Source organism: Poecilia reticulata, linkage group LG20 (genome assembly GCF_000633615.1).
Source record: "Poecilia reticulata strain Guanapo linkage group LG20, Guppy_female_1.0+MT, whole genome shotgun sequence".
NCBI lineage: Eukaryota > Metazoa > Chordata > Actinopteri > Cyprinodontiformes > Poeciliidae > Poecilia > Poecilia reticulata.
Genome location: NC_024350.1, coordinates 19,183,561 through 19,209,382, shown reverse-complemented (window position 1 = coordinate 19,209,382; position 25,822 = coordinate 19,183,561). Strand labels below are relative to the sequence as shown.

Sequence of the window (25,822 nt, the reverse complement as noted above, 5' to 3'; positions counted from 1 at the left end):
ACCTGTTACCGTAATGACCTGTTACCGTAATTACCTGTTACCGTAGTAACCTGTTACAGTAATGACCTGTTACCGTAATTACCTGTTACCGTAATAACCTGCTAATATCAGGTTATTACGGTAATTTCACTCCCGCCTCTTCAGGGAGTGAAATTAATCTGAGTGGCTCTTTCAATAGACGGTAAGTTGCAAAAATAACTGCTAGATATTGAAAGTTCCAGTTGTTGTGGATAAATGGGTAAATATATTTACTCACAGGACTTTTAAAGACCTGCGTACAATTAAAATAAGCTAAATTTTATTATGTTCTAAAACTAAAAACATTGACTGGGTTGAATTAAAGTCATATGAAGACAAAAAGTTTCCATCTGAATTTAACTAGAACTAGTTTTTCATTTTGGTAAATAATTAATGCAACTGGATTAAAGTGAAACTGGGAATATTTGGATTTTCACCATTATGGACTTAAGGTCACGCTCCAGCATCTCAATTAGAGTTATCTCCAAACTTTGACTAGGCCACTGTGAACCCGTCACTTTTTGAGCCAATCTGAAGTGGATTTTCTGGAGGGTTAAATCCAATAAATTCATATTTATGAATGAATAATGAGTCGAGCTGGAGGGAGAGGAAATGGTTTCCATCTGGACCGAGCTGGATGCAAATGCATTTTAGGAAACATTTTGCTTTTCTTTGTCAGTGCAAGACAAACATTTTAAAACTTCAGGACGGATTAAAAATCTGCAGGACTGTGATGCTGAATAGAGAAATAATGTTATTACAAACTGAAACCACCCAGCTCATAGGAAGCTACTTATTGATTTTTATATCACCCAAAGGGCTAATTAACCTTCTGTAGACGATGAGTGTTTTAAATCATCTGAGCTGCTTGGCAGGTTGATTGTCTTCAGCATTTGGCATCATTCCTGCAGCTCCTCCATGAATCCAGGCTTTCTCTCTTTGCTGCTTCGTCTCGTAATCCTTTTTAAACAAGTCTCACAGAGTAACATCTACTGCGTTATTTCATAATACTTGTGTTTAAAAATTAGGGTTTTTCTAATATTTGTAACAATTTGGGTTTGGTTTTTTATTTAAATGAGGAGGAGGGAAGATCAATAAACTATGAAGACATAAAACTTAAGCTTCTAAAATAATTTTTAATCAAACTTCAAGACAAAGATTTTTGCAGTGTAGAAATGTAGAGATCCACTTCCTTAAAAAGTGCAGGTTATTTAACTTAAAACAAGACATTTTCCCCATGTTGTAATTTATCTGCCAGCAAAACAAGTAATTTTTTTATCAGTATTTAGGAATTATTTACTAAAAATAAGCCTTTATATCCTTGCTGAAAAGTTACTTTTAGGGTAGTTTGTCTTATTTTAAGCGTACTAAGATATTTGTACTAGAAAGCAAACCAAAAGTAGTTGTTAATATTTTGTGTTTTTGCAGTGTAGATCCTGATTTGCTCTTAAGTGGCCATCAGCCGCTGCTCTCCGTCTCCGTCCTAATGAGACGGCGCTGCTCTGGTTGCCAAGATAAGACCAGCAGCAGCGGGAAGATGTCGTCCTGAAATAGTAAATAAATGTGATTTTTGTAACCAGGAGATTTATGTGAGCTCTGTTTGAGAAACAGATTGCACAATAAATACCGACGTGGAGGAGGAAATAAACCTGCCACGGAGCAGAGAGCGTCCCTGAGGCTGTCAGGAGAGAGATGAGGGTTTTGTCATCGTTCATAAAACTGTCTCAGACGTCTCTCCTCTGCTCAGCCTCCACCGTCGGCTCCCTGTGTTGCAGGTGGCAGTGAAGGCGCGTCCCTGGGCGACCTGTTCCGCGCCTGCGAACAGGGTGGCGTCTGTCCGCTGGGGCGGGGCTCGGACGCCAAGGGCCAGTCAGAGTTCAGGCAGTCGTTCCTCCGACGGGCGGCGGACCCTCAGCTCAACGAGCGCCTGCACCGCCTGCGCATCCTCAGCTCCACGCTCAAGGTGCGTCCTCTCCAGCATGAACACAGGACAGGAGAGAAAGCAGCTGCAGAAGCTCTGATTCACTGCCACCACACTGAAGCAGCACAGACACATGCAGCGGGTAATATCATCAGCCATTCATTATCTACCGATTTCTGAAAGGCCTGACCTGCTGATGCCAGATTTTTATCATTTTATAGCAAAACTAAACAACTACGTTACCCTCAGTTGTTTTGAAAATGCTGCATAGAGGGATTATTTGTTTATAAACACGGCAGAAAGAGCAGGGCAGCCTTTAATCTGTCACTGGTTACCAGGGTTTACCCCGGTCTATTATAAGCCTGGCGGACCACCAGGCTTATTAATTGTAGTTCTTTAATGTTTGTATTTTTAAGTCTTTATAGTTGGTGTTCAGACATTAATCTTCCAGTAACACGTAATTATCAAGTGATTTTTTTTTTTTTTCAAACTTGACGCCTTACTATTAGGTCTCTGTCTCTTTAAGAATCTCATGCTCTTTCAGACTCTCCGTCTTCAGCTCAGTCACAACAATTCTCCTCCTTTATACCGTTTACAATCATTTCTTGAAGTGTTGGACTGAGAAGCAGTTTGTTTGAGCTTATCAAACTCGCAGTCGCACCAGGTGTTTGCTAATTGCTGCTGCCGCTAGTCTGGAGGAGCCGAGTGGCTCAGAAACGTCACTATGATAATAACAATAATACTAAAACAGATTGTTTTGGGCTGGTTTTCTGTAAAGTTTATTACATGCTTCATGTGTCTGTGCCTTTTTTCTGAACAAACAAAAATAATGCATAAACAATATATGAATTTACACAAATAAAAGGAAACGTAGCCCATTTCTAATTACATTATTGTCCAGAAAGCTGTTTTTTTTTTTTTTTTAGATTTCTTTTGTTTTTCTATTCAACATCAACTTATCCTACATTTATTTATGCATTTTGATGGAAGTAAGACATTACAGCTAACAAGCCAAACAGAAAAAAAAGGTCTTTTTAAAAGGATCATTAAAAGAACGAAGCTGGAAACAGGGAAATGATCCTTTCAGGGTAAATATTTTGAATCAGCTCTTTATATTTTAAATTAAAATAAAAATATTTGCCGAACCCTTTTAAATAAGAGCTAACTTTAGTGCTGGTGTCACCTTCTGTCTCCAGCTCTTATAGTGAATGTTTGCATAGCTGTTAATTAATAAATAGCTTCTGGCTTTTTGAGTTTATTCACAGCAGAAGTCTTGATTATTGACTTCACCACTTTTTAGTTTTACAGTAAACTGTTCACACGTGATGCACATAAACATGAGCACATTGTGGTAAATGTCTGTCCTGGTTCACCTCCCGTGTCTCTTTGGTTTCGGTTTCCATTGGTCCATGTGTGTCTTCGTGTTGCCTGAGCAGAATTGATGCTCCTGGCCTGAGCGGCTCTCCTGTAATGTTTGTATTTATTCCTTGGATGCGGCGTGTTTACTCCTCCAGATCTCCATGTCTGTGGCTTTGGCTGTCTCAGTCAACCAGTGTTTGCACCCTGTCTGGTGTCTATGGAGGAATATACCAAGCTTTGGGGAGCATTTGGTCGAAAACATTGTGCAGTGGTAGCAGTGACCCTGCTAGTCGGCATCTATTACCCTCAGCAAAGCACAAAGCTGCTGGTTTGGACGTTTCAACATATCTGCTGCAGTGGTTGCTGTGGAAACAACAAGGACGTGAACACGCTCTCTCTTATCAACGATCAGTGGATCAAAACGGATGAGAGACGGAGAGAGGAAGAATATTTCTGAGGCAGATTGGGAAAATGTTGCAGATTGCTATTCTGGTGCTGCTGCCTCTAAATAATCAGATTTACTCAAAAAACTGACTTGGAGTTCAGAATCAGCCTTTATTGTCGTCGTACGGAAGCACAACAAAATTCTTTTCAGACAACAAAAAAGACAATATAAGAAAAGGCTATGTGTGTAAATATATACAGTAATTACAGGGAACACCTGCTGTCGTCGTTAAATGTTGTAAATCCCAGTTTATTTTTTTAAAGGTCTCAGTGCTACAAATTTGTACAAGACGCAAATATGATACAAGCTGAAGTTTCCACATGCTAACGGCACTTTTAATTAGTTTAGCATAAAGTTGAAGGCGCTGCATGTAAAACTGATTTTAGACGCACTCTTACAAGATGTTATTGTAAAATAATCAAGTTTCTACCACATCTTACACTGTTAGCAGCGGCCATATTGGAAAAGGAGAGAGAAGTTGTTTTTTTTAAATTCCCTTCCCTTTATGCTTTTCTGTTATATTTAAATACACGTGAAAGTACATATATTATGTCGTATATTGCATAGAAGACATAACTGTGTATATATTTTTTACATAATTTGATATTCTTTTAAAGTAATTTATTAATATTTGCCACAATCTCACATGTAATCCAATGTAATTCTGCTTTTTCTGCTAATATTTTTAAAAGTCTGATTTTCAGTATTTTGGTGCGTTAAACCTCTAAGAAGTAATTTATATAAAACAATTTTTATATATATTTTGTTAAAACATAACGGCTTGTTATGAGACACATAATCTGTAAAACGATCGATCACCTCCTTTATTTAGCTCATATTGCTGTCTGCAGAAACGCACCGCTCCCGACCAAAAACAGCCAATCAGAGCCAGGAGGAGGGTCTTGGCGCTGTCAATCATTCTCATGTACTCGCAGCTTGATATGCTAATGACTGAGAAACAACTTAATGTTACAGGAAAACTGTTTACCCGCCATGGTAACTAGCATTAGCATTCACAGCAGGCTTTGCTAGCTGTAGCGCAGCAGAGATCAAGGAGGTTGTGATTGACAGCGCTAAGACCTGCCCCCTGGCTCTGATTGGTTGTTTCCCGTTAGCACTGGGAGAAGGAATTATTTATCACAGATTATCTGTCATACCAAACTGCCACGACATAGTGACAGTTTTAATAAATATGTTTTAAAAAAATCTATTTTTCATTAAAGTTACATACAGCAGCTTTAAGTACTAAGTATAACTTGTAATTGAACCTTAGTTTTTAAAGTTTATAATTTAACAGACCAGTTTGTGTGATAAATAAAAGGGCTCACAATCAGAGTGAGCAGAGTATCCAAACATTATATTCAAGTAAAAATAGCACTACTTCAACATGTTTTTACTCAAGTAAAAGTAAAAAGTATTTGGTAAAAAGTCTATGCAAGTACTGATCAAATTATCAATCATTTAATATTTAAAAATTACATCATCAGACAGATCAGAATATAAAGTTAAATGGAAATGTTTGTATTTTACGAACCAAAATTACAATAATTCATGTAAGTGATAAAAAATGACAAAATCAGACAAAAGAATTTTTTTTCTCTCTCAATAAAACCAGCAGGCCTGAGTCTGAATCTGATGAATTTTTGGATAAAACATGTTTTCTTTTCATTCAGTGGGTAGAAAATCCAGAAGTTTTACTCAAGTTAGAGTAGAAATACTTCATAGTAAAATTACTCAAGTAAAAGTAAAAGTACTCCTAAAAGTATTTTTTTTTAAAGTTACTCCAGTAAATGTAAGTAGTCTCTGGCCCTCCCTGGTTCTTCAGGTTTAGGTTTCTGTTTAATTTAAACTTAAATCTCCCCAAACCTGAGTGTCTCCAGTCACGTCTGTGTCGCCTCTCCATGTGTCTTGCGTCTGTCGTCGTGGCAACAGGAAGTGTGAGAGTGACCCGCCCCCTCCTGTGTTTCTGCATCCTCATAGGACAGGGAGGGGGAGCTCGCGCTGATTGACAGGCTGCTGGCCAATCCGCAGCTCTCGTCGGCCGAGTTCCAGGAGTGGAAGCGAGCCTATCAGGACCTGTTCACTCAGGACCAGAACTCCGCTGCCGAACCCGAACCTGAACCCGAACCCGCCGACCCGGGGCCGCCGCCCCTCACACCCTCGCTGTCTCACACGCACTCCTACATCGAGACGCACGTCTGACCTGTTAAACGCGGACAGTTGAGCCGTCTGGTTCCGATTGTTCATTTGAATGTCGCAGGGCGGGTCCGGTAGTGACGGACTGACTCGTGGTTTCCGCTTCCCGATCGGTTCGCTACCACAGATTACGGAGGAGCGCCTCACGCCGAGCGGCTTCCTGTCGCCTCGAGCCGGTCCAGCTCACGACAGGTGCTAGTTCCTGTTAGCTTCTGTTAGCTTCTACCTTCGAAGATCATTTCCTGCGGATGGTTCCTCCCCATCACCTTCATTAAAAGCGAAATCACAGAATGTATCTCGACTCATCCTGCTTGTTGTGCCATGTTTACACTGAGTGCACAGTGTCTCATAGCCAGTAAGTTGACGCTTTTTACTCCATAAAGCCTTATACTTGATTATATCGATATTATTAACTGTACAGTGAGTGTCACAGCGAACCACAATGAGATCTTTTTTAAACTCTTGTTTTTATTTCTGTTTAGATTTAGAGGCTTTTGTTTGTGCAGATTTGGTAGAAATTCGTACAGTGCTGGGCTGGACCTGAAGCATGCACCCTCCTTCTGGAACAGGAGCCATTCAAGGGAAAAATCCACCCTAAAGTAGTTTAACATTCATCAACAGACATCCTGCAAAAACACAAATGCAGCTTCTTCAGCAAATATCTTAAAATACTAACTCAAAAGTAACTTTTCAACAAGAAATTGGATTTTGTTTTAAGTCAATAATCCATTAATATTGATTAAAAAGTACTTGTTTCTATTGACAACAGATTATTTCACTTATGACAAGACATTTTTCCATGTTCTAAGTTAAATATAACTAGTCATTTTTAATCAATCCTAAAGAATTAATGACTCTCATATCTTTCTGAAAAGTTACTTTTAAGTCAGTTTTATTTCAAATGTACTCAGATATTTGCACTAGAAAAAAAAATACTTGGTAAGATTTTGTGTTTTTGCAGTGATGATATAAACATTTAATTTAATCTGCTTAGAAACCCACTTTATTAAATCATATTAAATATTTACAGCAGACATCTTAGAGAATGTTATATATCAAATATGAGATAAAAATATTTGCTCTGAACATGACAGAAAAAAAATCCACGCAGAAATAAATAGTTAATTATAAAAATCTCAGAAGCATTGTTAATGTTTTACCCAAGAAAGCTTTTTGAATGTATTTAACTTCATTTTCCACTAAATGGTTACTATATAAAAAATGTCTATATATAATAAAGAAAATTTAGATACTCAGTGCCTTGAAAAAATTATTCAAACACCTTAAACTTTTGCACATTTTATCACATCACAGATACAAATTTAAATGTATTTTATTGTTTTGTTTTTATTTTTTAATGACAGGACTTCACACCAACACATAAAGAAGTCGTGCATTTTAATTTCCTTTTAAGATTTAATACAATATCACATAAAAATAATAAAATGCATCAGAATTTGTCGGGTAATGTGATAAAATGTAAAAATAATTATATGCAAACCCTGTATTAAATATGTATTTTTACATACTTTTAGCTTAATTACTGAAGAAATATTAAACTGAATTAAATATAAACAGAAACATATATTTTATTTGTAATTCCCATTAGTGAAAAAAATACTTATATGTATTTATTGAATAAATACATAAATCCGTAGATGTAATAACTAAAGAATCCCCGTTATGAATCATTTATTAACAGTATAAAATTCTCCAGGGTGGATTTTTCCTCAGACTTCAGCTTTATTTTAGGCGTGTGGCATCAAACATATGAGGAATATTTACATAGGAAATAAAACTTGGATCTATTTAAAATGTTAGTCTATTTCTATGCTGCTGCCAGAGGATGTAATAATGTATCTGAGACGTTTCACAGACTACGAAAGCAATCATAAACATGTAATAACCTGCACTGACAAACACGGTTTGTTTGCTCCTTTTATGCTGCTGCCCGTGGTTGGTTGTAGTAGCATGTTTTTGCTGTAGATCAAAACAATATCCATTTTATGTTTTGTGTTTAAAACTATAATAGATCTCTATTTATAGAGTGTAAACTGTCTTGGAAGAATATCTTTAATTATATCAGGGTTTCTTTCTGCAAACTGTCATTGTGTAAAGAATGTTTAGTGTTAAATCTATAAATTATGGTTAAAAGACGGTATTTATTTATGTGTTCATTCTTCATGTTTCGCTGGAAGAAGAGACTGGATCAATAAAGTTTTAGTCATTTGGATTAGAGGCTCTTTTTATTTGTCTATTATGTTTTTCTTTTTCATCAACGAGAGATTTGAGGCTGAGGAAAACTGACATTTTGGCTGAGAGGAATTATTGTGATCTGATCTGAACATTGTCATAAAACACAAATACAATGAAAGAAAACAGATTACCGTTGTTAATTTATTATAAAACATAACTTATTAGCTATAAAATCTATATTTCCTCTGACAACATCACAAGAATAAATTGTATTATTAAAAGTATCAGAAGTGATGAGTAAACGTCACTTTGGATGTTTTTGTCACAAAATACTTAGTTATGTTTAGTTTTTTTTCTATTATTTTGTAATACATAATCAATTATTGACCTTAAAATTTACAAAACTACTTTGGCTTCCTCTACCTTTTGTGTTTTACTTAGGTTATCTTTGTTTGAGGCGTTTGTTTTGCTTATATGCAGCATTTATTAAAAAGAAATAAAATATAAGAACAGAAGAAATCTGTAAAATGATAAATAAATGTTCACTGTACAGTAAATAAATCTATAAAAATGTGCAAATCTAGTAATTCTATAAAAAAAATTTCATTCAAAAGCTGCAATATGTAACTTTTATAAAAATCTTTGAAAAAAATCAAGTTCCTCTGCCTTTTCCCAGTGCCAACTATAAACAACCAATCAGAGCCAGGAGGCGGGTCTTAGCGCTGTCGATCATCCTCTGTCCACCTTCGGCTGCAGCTAGCATAGCATGTTGTGAATGCTGAGGCTAGTTATCATGGCCACAGATGACCACGGATAAACGATTTTCCCATTACGGTAAGTTATTTCTCTGCCATTAGCACATTTAGCAGCGAGTATCCAGGTTTGATTGACAGCGCTAAGACCTGTTACCTACTGCAGCTTTAAGGTGGAAAGTAAATGTGTTGAGCATTGATCAAATTTTCATCTCAGACAACTCATTTCTACCACTGGCATTAAAGCTTTCAGCAACAGCTTTTTATTTCTCTTCATGGCAACTGAATGTGATAATTCAACAGTTATTCTGAAGTCACTACTTTTTTTTATAGATGTTAAGGTGGGTCTATTAGTCCGGCAGAGGCAGCAGAGTGCACTCAGTGCCAGTCAGAGGTCTTGGAAGCTGGGCAATTTCTCTCCACTGATCTTTCTTCGTATCGTACTCCAGCACACTCCTTACAGTCACCTGCTGTCCGTCGCTCCACCTCCTCCCGCCGAATACCAGCAGATTCCCACCTGCCATGGTTAACATCCCATAGTTGAACAAGCCGTTTGCGAGTGGTTTGAGGCGGGTCCAGTGGTTCGACTGCAGGTCGTACCGTTCAATGTCACAAAACTGCTCGTACATACCCAGCAGGGCGTAAATGTAACCGTGGGCGGTTGCCAATCTATGACCAAACCTTGGGATGGACATGGATGCCCTCTTTTCCCAGACAGTGGCCTTCAGGTCCCAAGAGATGCATTCCCTACTTATTTCCCTGTTTACATCCTGGTTACTAACATTGATGCCACCCTGGTGGGCAGGGAGTCCTCCTGTCACGTAGATACTCTTGTCGAGCACGGTAGATGCATGGCCGTAAAGAGGGCAAGGCATCGCTGCAGCTCTCCTCCACGCTCCTGAAGCCATGTCGTAATACTCAACAGAAGCTAAGGAAGTGTACGTCATGGAGTCCGGATGTGACTGTCGTCCCCCAATAGCATAAATGACGTCTTCCACCACGCAGCAGGTGAACTGCACCCGCCTCTCCAGCATGGACTCCATCTGCTTCCAGTGGTTGAAGCGTGGATCGTACCTCCAGACTTGACTTGAGGTCGACACAGTGACGGACTTCTCATCGCTATTTTTCATGTCTTCTCCGCCAATCACGAAGAGAAAACCTCCCACCGAACAGACGCAGGGATTTCTGAGTCTCAGAGGTAGAACAAAACCTGGCGATGAAAACTTCCTGCTACAGGTGTCGAACGCCAGCACCTGTTGTTCTGGCCAATCAGGGCTAACCCCACCACCAACAAGAAGCACATGATTGGGTGATCCTCTAAGGGTCGATTGCCTGCTTTGTGCTATTGGCTGAGCTGAACCCATATGATGGTACTCAAGAGCCCGAGTCAGCTGACTTCTGATCAGAGGAGTGGCCATGGCCCTGCTTCCATGGCAAAGGTCAGAAAGGTCTGAAGGAGCAACCAATCCAAAGCGTAGACGACTCAGCAGAAGGTTTGACTTTAGCAGTGGAAGGGGCCCATTTTCATCCAGCCAGTCTAGAGAAAGTCTTATGAGATCCATCTCCTTGACCCCAGGTATCTCATCTGCATCTAGCACTGCCATCAGCGACGGAAAGTTCAACCCAAGGAGATCAACCTGGCTATTCTGCAGCAGAACTGCCATCTTCTTGGCAATGGTTTGATTTGCAGCCTCAAGTGCATTCAGGAGGAAGTGTTGCTCAGCCAGATTGGCATAGTAGCAGCAATTATCAGCAGTTAAGCCGTCCGCCATAAATCGCTCGCATATTGACAGGGCTGCCTCCACCTGGAGGTACCGGGCTGCTTCCACGACAACAGGAAGTGTGGAGGAAGAAATGCTCAACCACCCTGAGTACAAGAAATCCAAAATGGCTTCCAGACCCTCAGGCGTCAGCGCCGGGAGCCTGATGGAGTCTGCTGATCTTTCTGCGGTTGTCTCTCCAAAAAGGGCCCAGAAGTAGTCACTGGAGCTCGCTAACAGACTGCGATGACATGGGAAGGAAACACCGCCTGCTTCCAGGACGACATCGCACATCTTCTTCTGATCCCGCAAACGCTGGAAGCCAGAGAGGAGTCCGGTTCTGTGTAAGGAACTGTAGAGGAGTGAGTAGGTATCCATGCATAAGTTCTGTCAAAAAGAAGAAAGGATGACTGATTTTTTTCCTGATGCGTTGCATGAAAGAAGGCTGGAAGAGAGTGCCCTCAGTTGAGCTTACTCCATCTGTTTTAGTCCTCTTCTGTCTGCAGAAGCTGTTATCCGACACCATGATAGGGAGGTCATGACAGCCCCCTGCACATACACATCAACACAGCCCTGTAACCCGTCCCTCTTTGGCACTGAGACTTGGCTCTCTTGTCTCTGTCTGGGATACTGGCGCTGTTGGCTTTGTGTTTGTCAGCTGCCTCAGAGTCTTCTAGGGCAGGGGTGTCAAACTCCAGTCCTCGAGGGCCGGTGTCCTGCAACTTTTAGATGTGCCTCTGCTGCACCACACCTGAATAGAATAATTAGGTCATTAGCAAGGCTCTGGAGAACTGATTTACACAAGAAGGAGGTAATTAAGCCATTTCATTCCAGTGTTTTGTACCTGTGACACATCTAAACACTGCAGGACAGCGGCACTTGAGGACTGGAGTTTGACACCTGTGTTCTAGGGAGTATCCCCCAGGCGCACGCCTTCAATTTAATATCAACCAACAAGCAAACATTGTGTTGTCAAACAGAGTTGGGCGGACAGGGAGCCAGATTGGGCTTTGAGAGTCTATCTCTGTGGATGAAGTCATCTGTAAATACAGCTGCTGCAGTCGAGGTGTCCAGGAATCCGATGGGCACGGTTGATAAAGCACCTTTCTGTCAGGAATAGAAACGGCTTATAGGATTCATCTGGAAGGACAATACTGTGAAAGCTGGACTCTAATCTTTTAAACTGGATTTTATTGATACAATCTAGAGTTTTGATCTCTTGAAACCTTACCACCAGAACATTTTAAGAGATGCTAAAGTATGACGACAGAAACAGTAATTTCATCTGAATCAAGGTGATTCCAAAAGAGCAATTAGTAGAAACTATTAGACGCAGAAACTTTCAGGTTTAGTTCTGCTTTAGTTAGTTTTGAAACGCACAATTCTAATTAGTTTTAGTGTCAATAATATAATTTGTTTTTGTGTTTATGAATCTGTTTATGAATTTTTCATCCCACATAAGCAGCTGACGTTAGCTGCCAGCAAATTAAGCTCGTCCACAAAATGGCAACAGTAAAAGTTGGGGGGAAAAATGCCAGTTAGTTGGTTGTTCAACAATAATTTAATGTTTTTGAAATTGTTTTCTTCTGTTGAGTATCCATTACCAAATCAATGTAGACACAATACAATACTTTGACTTTTTGAATTCTGCACCTAAAAGTTGTCAAAAATAGGAAAAAACTAAAATTACTACTTATAACTAAGCAATATTTAGCTATTAAGTATTAAAAACTAGCAAACACACTCTAAAAACTAATTAAAACTAACCAAACTGGACAAAAAGTCACATTAACTAAAGTATAAGAAACTGATAACCTACCATTCTTCACTAATTTTAATAAGTAAAATAAACTTTGCACAAACTCTGTCCAAGAGTTTTTGAAATTGAGTTTAGCTTGATCTGGGATGTTTTAAAACTTTTCCACATCACTAAATGTGAGGGTTTTCCTCTGAGGTGTCAGAAGTAGCCCGTTGCTGTTGGTATCGGGGTAATCCTGTCCCCTTTGGGGAGGCATTTAACCTCCCTCTGACCTGCAGAGTTTCACAGCCACAAGATGGATGTCACTGTATTATTTTTATGCAGCAGAAGAGAGGCGGCGGGAGGGAAATACAGCGCGACTACAAGCTTCCCAGCATGTTTATGGATGTATCTGATTGATGTTCAGCTACTGTCAGGGTTCAACCATGAAAACACGACATGCTGAGAGACATTTAAATGTGAATTTTGATACCCCAGCAAATGAGTTTGCATGTTTTTGTTGGCGTAGTATATTCTTCAAAATCCAGTGCATTGCTTTCTCGTTGAAGTGAAAACCACGCTCGTGTTCCTTTTTATCTTTTATAAGCTGCAAAGAGTTTTTAATCTTCGGCGCTTGGTGTCGGGAGTGTTTGTTTGGTTGAATATTCCTCCGTGACCTGATGGGCATCTAAACTTAGCTGCAGCTGCTACATGTGAGCGTTTATCTATGTGCAAAGAGACACGTGATTTGGTGATGGATTTGTGTTGTAATTTTGGGGGGTATGTGTGTTTGCTAATGTTGACACCTCCACCTAAGAGAATACAGAAAAGAATAAAGAATAATAACAGGAGACAGATTTTATGCTTTGGCAGGGCTCAGAAAAACTTCAGGAATTAAATGATTTAGCCTTGAGATAACCAATCTCACATCTTCGCTATGTCAATCTCCTTAACACCCACCTGAGAGGATTAAATGTCTCAGCCAACATTAAATCAGTTTTTAATGTGTGATCTTCACAGTATTACTTTCACAGTCAATCATCCTATTTCTGGGTGTTTTTCATACCAGAAACTGTTCAACAAATCTGCTGGCAAGATTATATGTTTAGGAAAGCAGCAAAATTATCTGAAAACTAAAGCTGCTACTTACTGTTGGGGGATTTGGTTTAAAAACCTAAACATGATGAGATGATTAAAAACTGTAAACACTAAATCAGTAATGCAGTTTGTTCTTGACTGTTGGCTATTGCTAGCTGAAGGTGTAAACTCTGTTGAACTTTAAACAATTGGATCTGATTTTACCCGGTCGCTAACGTTTAACCGTGACTACATGTAATGCGCTAGGTCTATGAGACTTAATGGAAATGGCCTGCACTGTAAACAAATGGAGAAATTGAGCTCAATGGAAGAAATCCCAGACGGAGAACTGAAGGAAATGAAAATCAAGCAGAAAGGTAATTTCCAGGCTAATAAAACTAAGACAATTTTTATGGTTTTTTTAATCCTTCATGAAACACAGAAGATTGAAAAAGTTTGTTTTTGGTTGACTTCTAGATTCTGGACCTTTGAGCCTCTTTTAAAGGTTTATTAACTCTTCTACAGCTGGAGTGAGATAATGGATTATTATTGTACATTTTAGCAAAACAAGAAAAACCTGTCTTGTTTTTACTTGATCTCAGTGCTGTTTTGGCACCGGAAATATGTTTGAATGGTTCATATCTTACTTGTCAGATCAAAACTTTGTGTCATCTGGCTAATATAAAAATGAATGAACAGAAATTACACGTGGAGTTCCTTTAAGGCGGTGTTCTCCACCCACTTTTATTCAATATTCATACAGAAATGTGAAAAAGTTGGGATACACTATGAAAACCTGTGTTTTTCTAACATTTTCTGGACTTATACAGATTACATTTCAATTTCCCCAACACTAAGAAATTAAAGAAACACAAAGTAATTAAAATTTCGAAGTTCTGTAATATGTTATTTAAAAATGCCATTTCCCTTTATATTTTTACTAATTTACAGTGGCTGAAACCTGACCTGCCTCGATCTGAACCAACTACAGGAATACGGTTCTTTCTGGGCCCTTCAGTGTTGCAAACGCTACTTATTGTGCTGAAATCACACCTGCTCTCATCTCCTTCAGCCCCCATTTGCTGACGGACTTCCAAAATTAGAAATGTCACATTGCAAAACCAGCGTTGAATGAGCAGCTCTTGACATTCAAAATGGCGGTGCTCAGCAGAAACGCGACAAGCAAGACTTCAGTGTTTGTTCACTTTCCGGGTCGCTGTTCTGTCCAGGATGTTTTATAGGTTTTAATGTTGCCACACGAAAGATTAATATAGCTTGTCATCTTATTACAAACTTATTAGATGCAAAGTGGGTTTATTTGAATCACCTCTAAACTATGGAGGATAATGAGTTCAAGATGCATCTTTGGGGATCACTGGTCTAAAAAAGATCCATATGTGGTGAAAGGTTGAAAAATAGTCAACTTTAAAAAGTTACCTGGCATCTAAATAAGGCTGGAAATTGTTAAAATAGATACATGTCCTTCATTTTCAACATGTTTTTCATGATTGTCCACAGAAAATGGCTGTACAAAGCCTAAGAGATGTGATGTTGAAGAGAAAACTGGCCTTAAAGTCAAATCTTTAACTTTACCATTTGATTGGCACTCCATTTCTCACCTAGGGCCTTGAGCCAAAATGTGACTGAAACGTAGAGATTGGAAATACAAGAGCTTGAAATTGGTTTCCTCCCTAAGGAGTCTGGATTCACATCGACGGATTGGGGAAAATAACTCAGAATGAAGCAGGTTTTTAGCTTTACTACGATTGTCGTCTGCAAAACTTATTGTAAAGATGTTTTAGACCTCAGAATAGATCAAGGATTTCCTGGTAAAGATCATTTATCATAGCTTCCTTGGAAAATTCTTCAAATCCAATGCAGATTTACAAAAAATATAAACCTTAACCCTAAGGAAGAATCCATATTAGCAGAAAAAGCAGCGCAAAACGTAGTTGATATTCTACAAATGTTGAAAAAACACAGTTTCAGAATTACAGTGCTTCCATTAAATAAAAAAATGCAATAAAATTCACACCTGGATAACTTTGTTCAAGCAATAAGTTATTAAAAATCACCACAACATCTTCCTTCTACCACTTCCTGTCGTCGTCTTTGTCATTTCCACCAGTAGTAACATCTGATATTTGATCATGACTCAAAGTGTTTCCATTGCAGTTTTGCAAAATACACCAATTCTGATACAACTGAGAAACTGCCTCATCCTGGGGAAAAACATTTTACTGAAAATGTGAGTTTTTTTATAAATTGGCACATTTCCATTAAGCTCTTTGTGTCACAGTTGGAACCACAAGTGTCATCACTTTACTTTATTACAACCCATCCCACGGTTGTCATTGACAACCCCCAAATTTAAAAAATATGGTAACACTCAAAAATAAAAATAAAACAGACAATAAAGATACATCCTGAAATGAAGGGCAACTAGACTTTTCCCTGCTCATCCAGAATGTGAACATATGCAGGAAGTACCAGAGTAAGTTACGGTCAGAGCAATCATTCGTCATTATATCCGGTTACTGATGTTACCGGTCGATTGGCGTGATTGTTGACTATAATTAAAGTCCTGTTGCTTTTTATTCAACCGCTGAAAATCTACACCAGTGTATAAAATGAAATGTTGTTACATTTATTAGATTTCCACTCGGTAACAGATGTTTTGGTGTAGAAAAACCAACCAACATATGATTTTTTTTATCTTTTAGTTTAACAGGAAATGACAAAATGGGTCTGTTGTTTTTTTTTTTTTATAGGTTTTACTGTGATAATATTAATTTTCTGGAAAACACAAAAACATCAACAAAAATACAAGTAATATTTACCTCCAATCCCCAAGCAACCAACCCTTCAGTTGGTACAGTAGAAATATTTAATCACAATCAACGTTTAGGAGTAGATGAACCGTTTAGTTTTACTTCAGTAATATTATTACTATTCAAATAAACTCTACTCACTGCAAATAACTTCACTGAATGAGGAATAAACATGTCTTAACCAAAACTGGACACTCCTACAGTTTAAGTTGAAGTGAGACCTCTTGTTAATAGACAAGCTTTGTTGTCCTAATGTTATTGGCTACCTGCTGTTTGATCAATAAAATACAATAAACACCAAAAATAATGTTCTTACATATACAGTATATATTACCTGCTTTAAGTGTTGGTTTCATGAATTTGTATTGAAAATATAAATATATATTTGAAAGTTTCTTTTGTCTGAATTATTTTATTACTATGTCGTCTGATGAAATCATTTTAAAATATAGTTACTTGTAATTGTTTTTACTAAATACTTTTGAGTCATTTCTTGAACTTTTCACTTGAGTAAAAATATGCTGAAGTAGCGCTACTCTTACTGGAGGTTCTGTGCTCAACCCAGCTAACGCGGCGCTAAAAAGCCAAAGTGTCTAAAATTTAACTGCTACAATGTTAGTTAGTTTTGTTTTGGGATAAAGGAGGATTAATAAACTAAACAAACTCTAAAATACTTAAATAATGGCGAACACACCTCTCATCTTATTCAGTCCAAACCCAAACTGCAGCAGAAACAGAAAATTTCTACTTTTATAAAATATGAATTGGCTTAAATGTGTATTTTAATCTGAAATATCAAATTAGTGAACGTTTTTAGAGGTGAGTTTAGACAGATTGTTGTGGTTCCTCTGATATCTTGCAGCTGCAGTGTTTCTACTCGTTCACAGCAGAGGGAAAGTCCGTTTGTGGAGATTATCGTCCGTCTTCCTCAGCTCAGTTTCCTGCAGGAGGAGAAAAGAGAAAATCTGCAGTGAGGGATTTTATTAGGCAGCAGCAGGAATCAAATGATCCAGATCTTAAAGAGAAAAATGGATTTACATTTTCTAATTTTTCTTCATAAATTGATTGCAACATTATTGTTTTTTTCCTTGTCAACAAGAGAAAACGAGAAAACGGCTCCAGCTCAATGGCAGGAAAATTGATGACATACAAAAAACTATTAATCTTGTAAAGATCCTTTGCTTTTGTTGGATGTAAAAGTTTCAGATCAAATAATAACATTTTAATATTAATATCTGAATATTTGGGTTAAAAATAAAATACAGTTTTCAAATAACAACGGTATTTTACTCCTTCAAAACTCACTTATCTGAAAACATGAATCAGGCAAAGGAGATCTCAGAAAGCAGCTCAGTATTCCCAAGTGGACATGGAGGGAAATTTAACTTTTTTAAACATTCAAACAAAAAGTGATTCAAATCAGAAATCAAATTCTGATCAACACCTTTAACATTATAATGAAATATTTTATGTTTGAAACTAGTTTTCTATACAAAAATCTGTTTGTTTTTCATTCAAATTATTTTATCTGATGAAATGAAAATTATCTCCAAAACCTCGTATGTTTTTTTATCTGAATTGTTTATTTCTTCTCAATAAGTGAAAAACAAAAATTTTATTTGCGCTCGTCAGAAATGTTTGGTTCTGATCCTCATATCTTTTGGTTTCAACTGTTTTTGGTTGAACTCAAAGAAATTTGAGTGCTGAGAACAGGAACTATGTGGGCGGGGCTTAAAGAGGAACAATGTAAGACGTGCTCCTATTGGTTAGTACCAATTAAAGCGACAGGCACTCAACCCTCCCACCTTCTGTATTCGCTAAACTTTTTAGTAGCTGTTGAGTTACAGCAACTTGGAGCTGCACAATATATCAATAACACATATTGTGATCAATATCAATAGATGATATGTCTAATAGAATATTCGATAATTTCACTCAACTCTGATCTTGAACTGCACAGCATTCTGGGAGATGTAGGCATAGTAAAGGCTTTAGCTGCTCAACCTTTGACAGCCAGACAAGCAATGATGGTGGAATCAACTCACTCATTCTATGGTTACCTAGCAACTCMCTCATTCTATGGTTACCTAGCAACTCSCTCATTCTATGGTTACCTAGCAACTCACTCATTCTATGGTTACCTAGCAACAACCCCTTTAGTAACTTGCGCAGCAGCAGTTTAAGGTTTAGACACCTGTCATAACTGATTCAATCTTTTTAAAAAGCCATATGGAGAGAAAGTGGAAAATTACAACAGCTGAAGAGGAAAATCACTAGTTTGTCAGGATTTCAGGTTTTTAAAACAAAAAATAATCACTAAATATCAACATCGACTGACATGAAAACCCATATTTTGTGGTACATATTTAGATTATTTTTAAGTTGAACTGCTTTGATTAATAACGTTTATTTTTAAAAACCTGCCATACCCAAATTCCCATTAATAAGAATAATGAGGTTTGTGTTTTTCCTGTTTTTAAGAAAAGCGACAGATCTGATTAAAACGTGTTGTTTTTAGTGCTGGTTTATTCATTATCGGACGGCTCCTGCTGCGTTCCTCTGGCAGGGTGGGGCGGTGTCGGTGTTTATGTGCCGCGGTCTCTGTGTCCTGCTGACAGTCACAGCACAGACCGCTACACACTAGTACTGCTACAAAATACAAATATAGTGCCTGACTCAACCCTCCCAGCCCACACACACACACACACACACACACACACACACACACACACACACACCAACAATAGCTCAGCTTGACCCAATGGAAGGAAGAGTGGCCGACAGTGACCCCCTGTGGCGAACTGAGAGAATTACCAGTAACTATATTTGCCTTTGACGGTAAAGATTTTAAATATTTCTACCTTTACGAGCTAAAATTTGTATTTTTTTTTAAGTCAAACTATTTTTCTCAAGTTAAATGTTATCTATATGAATAAAAGATAAAGTTAATAGTTTTGTCTCTGGACTTTTTGCTGTATTCCCAAACAGCCTCCAGTTTCCTTCTGCACTTTAAAACAGCTGCGTTTTTGTTGGAAAATTATTAACTATTTTCTTTCACTCAGACTGAATTTGCATCCGTCACAACGAGGGAGTATACATGGCTCATAAGTCACCCTCTATCCTTCCTTTCTGTGCTGTGGTTCTTATTTGCATCAGTTTTATTTCTGGACACTTTCACTGTGATCCGTCTGCACTGAGCAACTCTGAAAACAACAACATGGAACGGAAAAATAAATGTGTTTTTCTACGTTTGTCTTATATTTTCAGCAATGTTTGTTCCTCAGTTATGTAATATAAACTCATTTGTTTTTTTTTTAAGTCTTTTTACTTTAGCGTTTCAGTGTTGCTCCCTTTTTATCATGTTTGTATGTTGCATTTAATTTAATGTATTTGACTTAAATTGTTCACTATATTACATTCCATAATATATATATATACATTTATAATATATATTTTAGCTGCATATATGATGTTATTTGTTCTATAATTACTATCATCACCTGGTCAAAACTCTATATTACAAACAAATATACTTTTACAAAACATTGGATACCTTTTGTTCCTTTTCTAGAGGATTTAATTTATTATATTAATTATTGAGGTTATATTTTTACTTCGTTTTCTTCCCACAATGTAAAAACACAAAATCTAGTTTCTATTACAAACATCTTAGTAGTTACTACTGGTTTACTTGGCAGATTATTTATCTTATAACATGGAAAAAAATGTCTTTTTAATGAATATTAAGTAAATATTGACCTAAATTAACCTCCTATTTCTTGCTGAAAACTTACTTTAAAGCTACTTTTGTCAGGTGTCCTGAGATATTCAGACTAGAAACTGGAGCAAAATTACTTGGTAAGATTTAGTTGTTTTGCAGCCAAAAACAGTTTTGATACAATATGAAAGAAGAAGAGTTCACCTGAAAAGCTTTGTTCTTTTCAACCATACATCTTCAAAAATGATCAAGCTGACACTTTCAGCTCTTGTTGGTACAACAGATTTCCGTTTTTATTGTTGAGTGAGTGAATCCCCAGGTGAACCTACATGTTACTCCTTGGTGACCCATCGCAGTTCGCTCTTTTTGTTTTGTAGCTCTGATAGGTTGACGGCCGGGCCCGGTAGCTTCTGCAGAGACTTCTTGTCTTCTAGTGACGGGGGACGCATCGGTAGCTCTGGTGGTTGAGCCTGCAGCACAACAACAAACTGAATGAGAAACATTGAAATTAAAAATGTAATGTGACGCACATCCTGTTCAGTGCAGCTGAGAAATAAACATGTAGACACCCTTAAATTAGTTTGATTATGTCAAGCCTTCACATCTGGGCTGAGCAGCTAAAGTGCTGACGGCAGAGATTTTAACTTTCCTGTGAAAAACAGGAAAGTTTAATTAATCGGTCAGATGGTGAAAATCGTTGGTTTTGTTATTTCATCACCGTTTGATCAGACGGACTGATCAGCATCCAAAGGACCAGAAATGACGGATGAATGGAAAGTTGGATGGATGGATGGATGGATGGAAAGTCAGATGGATGGATGGATGGATGGAAAGTTGGATGGATGGAAAGTCGGATGGATGGATGGATGGATGGATGGATGGATGGATGGATGGATGGAAAGTCGGATGGATGGATGGATGGATGAAAAGTCGGATGGATGGATGGATGGATGGCAGGGTGTGAAAGCCAAACGTTTTTCCATTCTCTATTTTTCTTATTCCATAATTGTCCCGGATTTTCCAGGCTGTTGAAACCCTGGAAGCATCTGAAACCGAGTCGTTCTCCTTTAAAGCCTCAGGTTCTGGGAAATGTAGTTTCTGTTCTTTGTTTGTTCGGCTCGGCCCACAATGTGGCCCGGCTTCATTTGCTTAGGGAAACACGAGGCGTGACCAAACAGAACCAGAGTCCACATGAGGAGGTGTTCACACCTGCTGTACGAGACTCAATCTGGTTCACAAAACTCAACAGAACCAAACCCAACGAGACAATTAAGACAGGCAGAGATTATCTGACGCTTCCTTTAACTAAACAGCCTCAGAATCCAAATCTGCAGAACGAAGCCAGAAAAAATAGGAGAAACTTGAAAATGCTAAAGTTTTGTGTTTCAGTTATTAAATTGTGGATCGAATTAAGTGAGGATCTCAAATGATGTCCCGTCCAGCTTTAAAATAACGGCTTATGCTGTCGCAAAAACTTTATATTTAAATATAAATCTTTGTATGTCTTCTTATATGAGCAGAATATATATTTTGTTAATGTAGGCTGCAGGTAGAGTTTTGTAATAACTGGTTACATTTACTTGAGTGTTTTTTTTAAATATACTTTTAGGAGTATTTTTACTACGCTGTACTTTTTACTTTGAGTAATTTTATTATTACGTATCTCTATCTGGAGTAAAATGTCTGGATTCTCTACCAACTGAATAAGGAACAAACATGTTTACCAGAAATTCACCAGACAGACACACATTTACTGTTTTTATTAAAGTTTCATGTTTTTTACTGACATGGAAACATTTTCTTTTGCCTGATTTTATTTTTTGCTACTTGCATGAATTATTGCCATTTTGATCCTAAAAATACCAAAAAATTTCCACTTAAACTGATATTTGAACCATCTGATGATGTAATATTTAAATATTAAATGATTAATAACTAGATCACTTTTTACCAAATGCTTTTTTACTCCTGCGTTATTTCTTGGACGGATACTTTTTACTTTTACTTGAGTAAAAATAAGTTGAAGTAGTGAGTAAAATTTGTTTACAAACAGGAAGGAGTTGGCCTTTGCCTTCAGTCTGTTTTTGTGTAATTGTGATGATTCACCAGGACAAAGTGAAAGTGAGCCGAGCTTTGTGTCCAGTCTCACCTCCTCTGTGTCCGCTGTCTCCTCTCTCCTCCTGACAGGAAGTCCCGCCCCCGGACGCAGCGCTCCCATCGGGATGTTCAGATTAGCCTGGTGGGGGGATGAGAGGATGAATGGAGCTCAATGTTTGCGCTGGCTCTCTCTCGAAAAACCAGTCGTTTTTAATAATGACCACTGCTTCCTGGTTTCAGCGGGCTATAAAAACCGACGTGTGTTTATGAAAATTAGGCCAGAGAGAGAAGAGAGGAAGCTAATCGAGTTAGCATGTAGCTAACACGGAGTTAGATAGCAGCTAGCTAGCTCCGTGTTAGCTAGGTGTTGTGCCCGTTTCATGTGTTTGTACTGTATTTGTAAATAAGCGCACATTGTACAGCTGTACAAAACTGGAGTAGTGTTTGTTACTGAAGTATTTTAAAGGTTTTAAGACCGGAAACGGACTCTGAAAGGAGAAAAGGTAAATAAAAAAATCAGTTCTTGAATCCTGCAGCATGTTTGCTGATGTTTGTATTCCTGTAATGTTGCTTTGGCTGAAACAGTTTGTTGTCTTTATGCGTAAATGCGTTTAGCAAAACTAATTTATCTCTACAACCAAAGATTAAAGGAGTATTTCACTAAAAATTAAAGCCATTATTACTGAAAAATCCCAACACCTCGATATAAAGTTGTTTTTTTTTTTAACCTCCATTTTATGTCAAGAAAAACTGAGTTTTAAAATGAAAGTTTATGCTGTTATGACAAGAGTTTCTATAAAGTATTTATTGCACCACATCCACAAACTAAAAAGCCTTTTATGAACATGAAGTAGTGCGCAGCTGTGAAGTTAAGGAAGCAGTTTTCACTTTTTATCATTCACTCAATAATAAACATGAATAGTTCATGTAACAACTGGAAGAAATCATGAATGAGAATAAAGTTAGCTTTTAACTCAACTATTACAAACATAAAACAATACACAACAAAACAATTCAACATTTTATTTTTCATTTTCTATTTGATTTTTCTTTATTTAAATCTGCTTTGGATATTTAACTTTTTTCTTTTAAAAATCTGAATTTATTTTCAACTCCCATTCATATAAGTTTAGAAATCTGCAACATTTATTAGCTACTAAAACCAATCAAACAAATCAGTTTTCTTGTTTAATTTGTCAAATATAACAAAACATTTGTTATATTTTATTTTTAATAAAAATGTCCAGATTTTCTGCTCAAGCACTCTTAAATGCGATTCTAATTTATCTTAATATTTCATTACTTTGAGTTGTGAAATTCCTATTTCTATATTACCAAAAATCCTCAAAAAAGTGTTTTATTCCCCCAAAATACCTTAAGTTGCACTGATATTTGCTTAAAATATTGAATATTATCAAACTGCTGTTGATTATTAGCTTGACTGGTGTTTTATGTAACATAAATGTTTATATATATGGATTTCGGTTCATGTTTGTTTTGGTGTAAAAAAAAAAAAAAGTACTTGAACATGTTTAAGCAGCTCTTAATAACATGTTTATTTTATTTTCATGTTTTGATATCAAGATGTTGTTTTCACGTCTTAATAGGTTTTCATTTTTAGTCCATATTGATTTTGAAACAAAAAAGTAGTAATGTAAGTAGTAATGTACGCTATTTAAAATGGACCAAAAATGGCCTAAGACAATCAAGCTAATGCTAGCATTTCTTTAATGCCAGCATTAAAGAAATGCTAGCATTAGCATTAGCTTGATTGTCTTATTTCTGGAAATGTTAAAAAGTTTTTAATTTCTAAGACTCAGACGATTACAAAGTAAAGTAGTTCAGCTTTTCTGCCTTGTTGCTGAAATGTTCTGTTCAAATAGACCTAACCTACGAAGTTCCTCGTGTTAGCATGCTAATGCTAATATTAGCATCTGGGTGCCTTTTACAGATATTTAGATTAATACATGTTCTACTATTGGCTCCGAATGTGACACATTTTGTTTTAGTTGTGTTCCAGTGACATTCTGAGTTTAAAAAATAAAAAATAAATAAACTTTTAAGATTTGAAAAATAACATGCATTAATTACGTATAAATTAGTCTAATTAGCTTTTAGGTTATTTCTGTGAACTGTTTTGTTCATTTTAGCATTAGTTTTTCTATAATTTACCATTTTTTTTCATTCCAGTCAACATGATTTTTTGTTACAAAACAAAAACTTGAAACAAATAGGTTCACAAACACTGTTTTGATTTTAAAATAATACTTTTCCGTGTTTATTTATGACAGTAACAATTATTTTATCCACAATCCAACGCCATAATTTAGAGTTTCTTTCTTAGATTGACATTTTCTTTTGGAGTGTAATGAGAAATTCATCTATATTACAAACAAAATTAACTTTTATCTTAATTCTCTGCATTTTGTCGCCTTACAGACGTCAATATGTGAATCTATTTGTTTCTGGAAAATATTTTTGAATGATATAGTCAAAATGGACACTCAAGTAGGAAAAATCAAAGACAGAAATAGCTCTAAGTGAAGCTACGTTCGTGAATTTTAACATTAAAATGACGTTAAATCCAGCAATGGAAATAAGCAGCTATTTTTATCAACGGATTGGTGATTGTTAACTAGATAACATGACTTTGTGTTATTTGGAAAACACTTAAAATAGAATCTAAAATTTGGTATAAGTAATTTTAATATGCAAATTTGCTGACATGGCAGAATCAGAAGGTTTCTTTTATTATTTATTTTATGAGATATTTTTAATGTGAAATTGTACTGCTGTTATGAGACTGCCCTGCAAAAACACAAAATATTACCAAGTAATTTTGGTCTAGTTTCTTACTGAACTTAAAATAAGACACAACTAACTTACAAGTAATTTTTAGCAAAACATATGATCTTATTTTAGGTAAATAATTCCTTAAAATTGCAGAAAAGGGCAGATTATTTTGACTTTTACCATATTATCAGTGAAATAACCCAGCAATTGAAAAAACAAGCTCCTACATCTTGCTGAAAAGTTCCTCAAAAGTTATTTTTTCTCATTTTAAGTTTAGTAAGATATTTGCACTAGAAACTGGACCAAATTACTTGGTAATATTTAGTGTTTTTGCAGCGTCAGCTGTGAATTTCCTGTTTGTACCGACGCCTATCCCATGGTTAGACATGAAAACGAGCACAATAAGAAGCGGATTCAGTGAACAAATCTTCTTTTTTGACATTTAAAGCTGCGTATGTTTGCCTCGCTCTCAGATTTGCACAAAAAAAAAAAAAGCCTTGATATTGTAAATGCACTGTTTGAACCTTCAGTAATAATAAAAACCTTCATGTGGAAAAGACTGTTTGCAGTAGAAAGTCATTTTTTACCTGCAAGGCCTTCACGTTGGTCACGGGTTTGGACATGATCCTCGGTGAGTCCGCTGACCTGCAGGAGGGAAACCCAACACATTCACCAGCGGGTCGGGAAGCTACTGGGCGCACTGGGACAGCGGTTTTTGAGGAACGGGATACCATTACAGTTGCTTAGCGACTCTTACAAAGAAAACCAGGTACAGGAACTGTTCTCTGAATCTTTCATGAGAAGCAGACAGAAATCCCGTCAAAATAAAAGTGAGCTGGTTTCACCTCTGGGTGCACCTTTGGATTGTAATCAAATAAATTAGTCACACTAATCAATCAATGATGAAAAAATGTGTGGAGA

At 36.9% G+C, this 25,822-nt stretch overlaps 3 protein-coding genes across 7 annotated transcripts in view; 1 reads left to right on the top strand and 2 right to left on the bottom strand.

Annotated features, from left to right (window-relative positions):
• cnksr2a (connector enhancer of kinase suppressor of Ras 2a) overlaps positions 1 to 22,643 on the top strand; it is a 78,836-nt gene extending 56,193 nt beyond the window's left edge. Inside the window, exons 23-24 of one of the 2 annotated variants that reach the window (XM_017301866.1) lie at positions 1,794 to 1,981; positions 22,199 to 22,643. In XM_017301866.1, the coding sequence (XP_017157355.1) occupies positions 1,794 to 1,981; positions 22,199 to 22,246 (236 nt within the window). In that variant the 3' untranslated portion in view covers positions 22,247 to 22,643. Of the gene's footprint in view, positions 1 to 1,793; positions 1,982 to 5,723; positions 6,233 to 22,198 lie in introns of those variants that run through there. The other variant, XM_008396461.2, reaches the window with a different exon arrangement.
• Positions 8,987 to 11,300, bottom strand: klhl34 (kelch-like family member 34). The gene is made up of 2 exons (XM_008396458.2): positions 11,123 to 11,300; positions 8,987 to 11,034 (listed from the first exon to the last, which is right to left on the bottom strand). The coding sequence occupies exons 1-2, from the start codon at positions 11,171 to 11,173 to the stop codon at positions 9,238 to 9,240; spliced, it is 1,848 nt and encodes a 615-aa protein (XP_008394680.1). The 5' UTR covers positions 11,174 to 11,300; the 3' UTR covers positions 8,987 to 9,237.
• smpx (small muscle protein X-linked) overlaps positions 17,054 to 25,822 on the bottom strand; it is a 17,691-nt gene continuing 8,922 nt past the window's right edge. For 3 of the 4 annotated variants that reach the window (XM_008396453.2, XM_008396455.1, XM_008396454.2), the window contains 4 exons: positions 25,489 to 25,546; positions 22,161 to 22,247; positions 20,341 to 20,481; positions 17,054 to 17,234 (listed from right to left, as the gene is read on the bottom strand). In XM_008396453.2, the coding sequence (XP_008394675.1) occupies positions 20,344 to 20,481; positions 22,161 to 22,247; positions 25,489 to 25,546 (283 nt within the window). In that variant the 3' untranslated portion in view covers positions 17,054 to 17,234; positions 20,341 to 20,343. The remainder of the gene's footprint in view (positions 17,235 to 20,340; positions 20,482 to 22,160; positions 22,248 to 25,488; positions 25,547 to 25,822) is intronic. The other variant, XM_008396456.2, reaches the window with a different exon arrangement.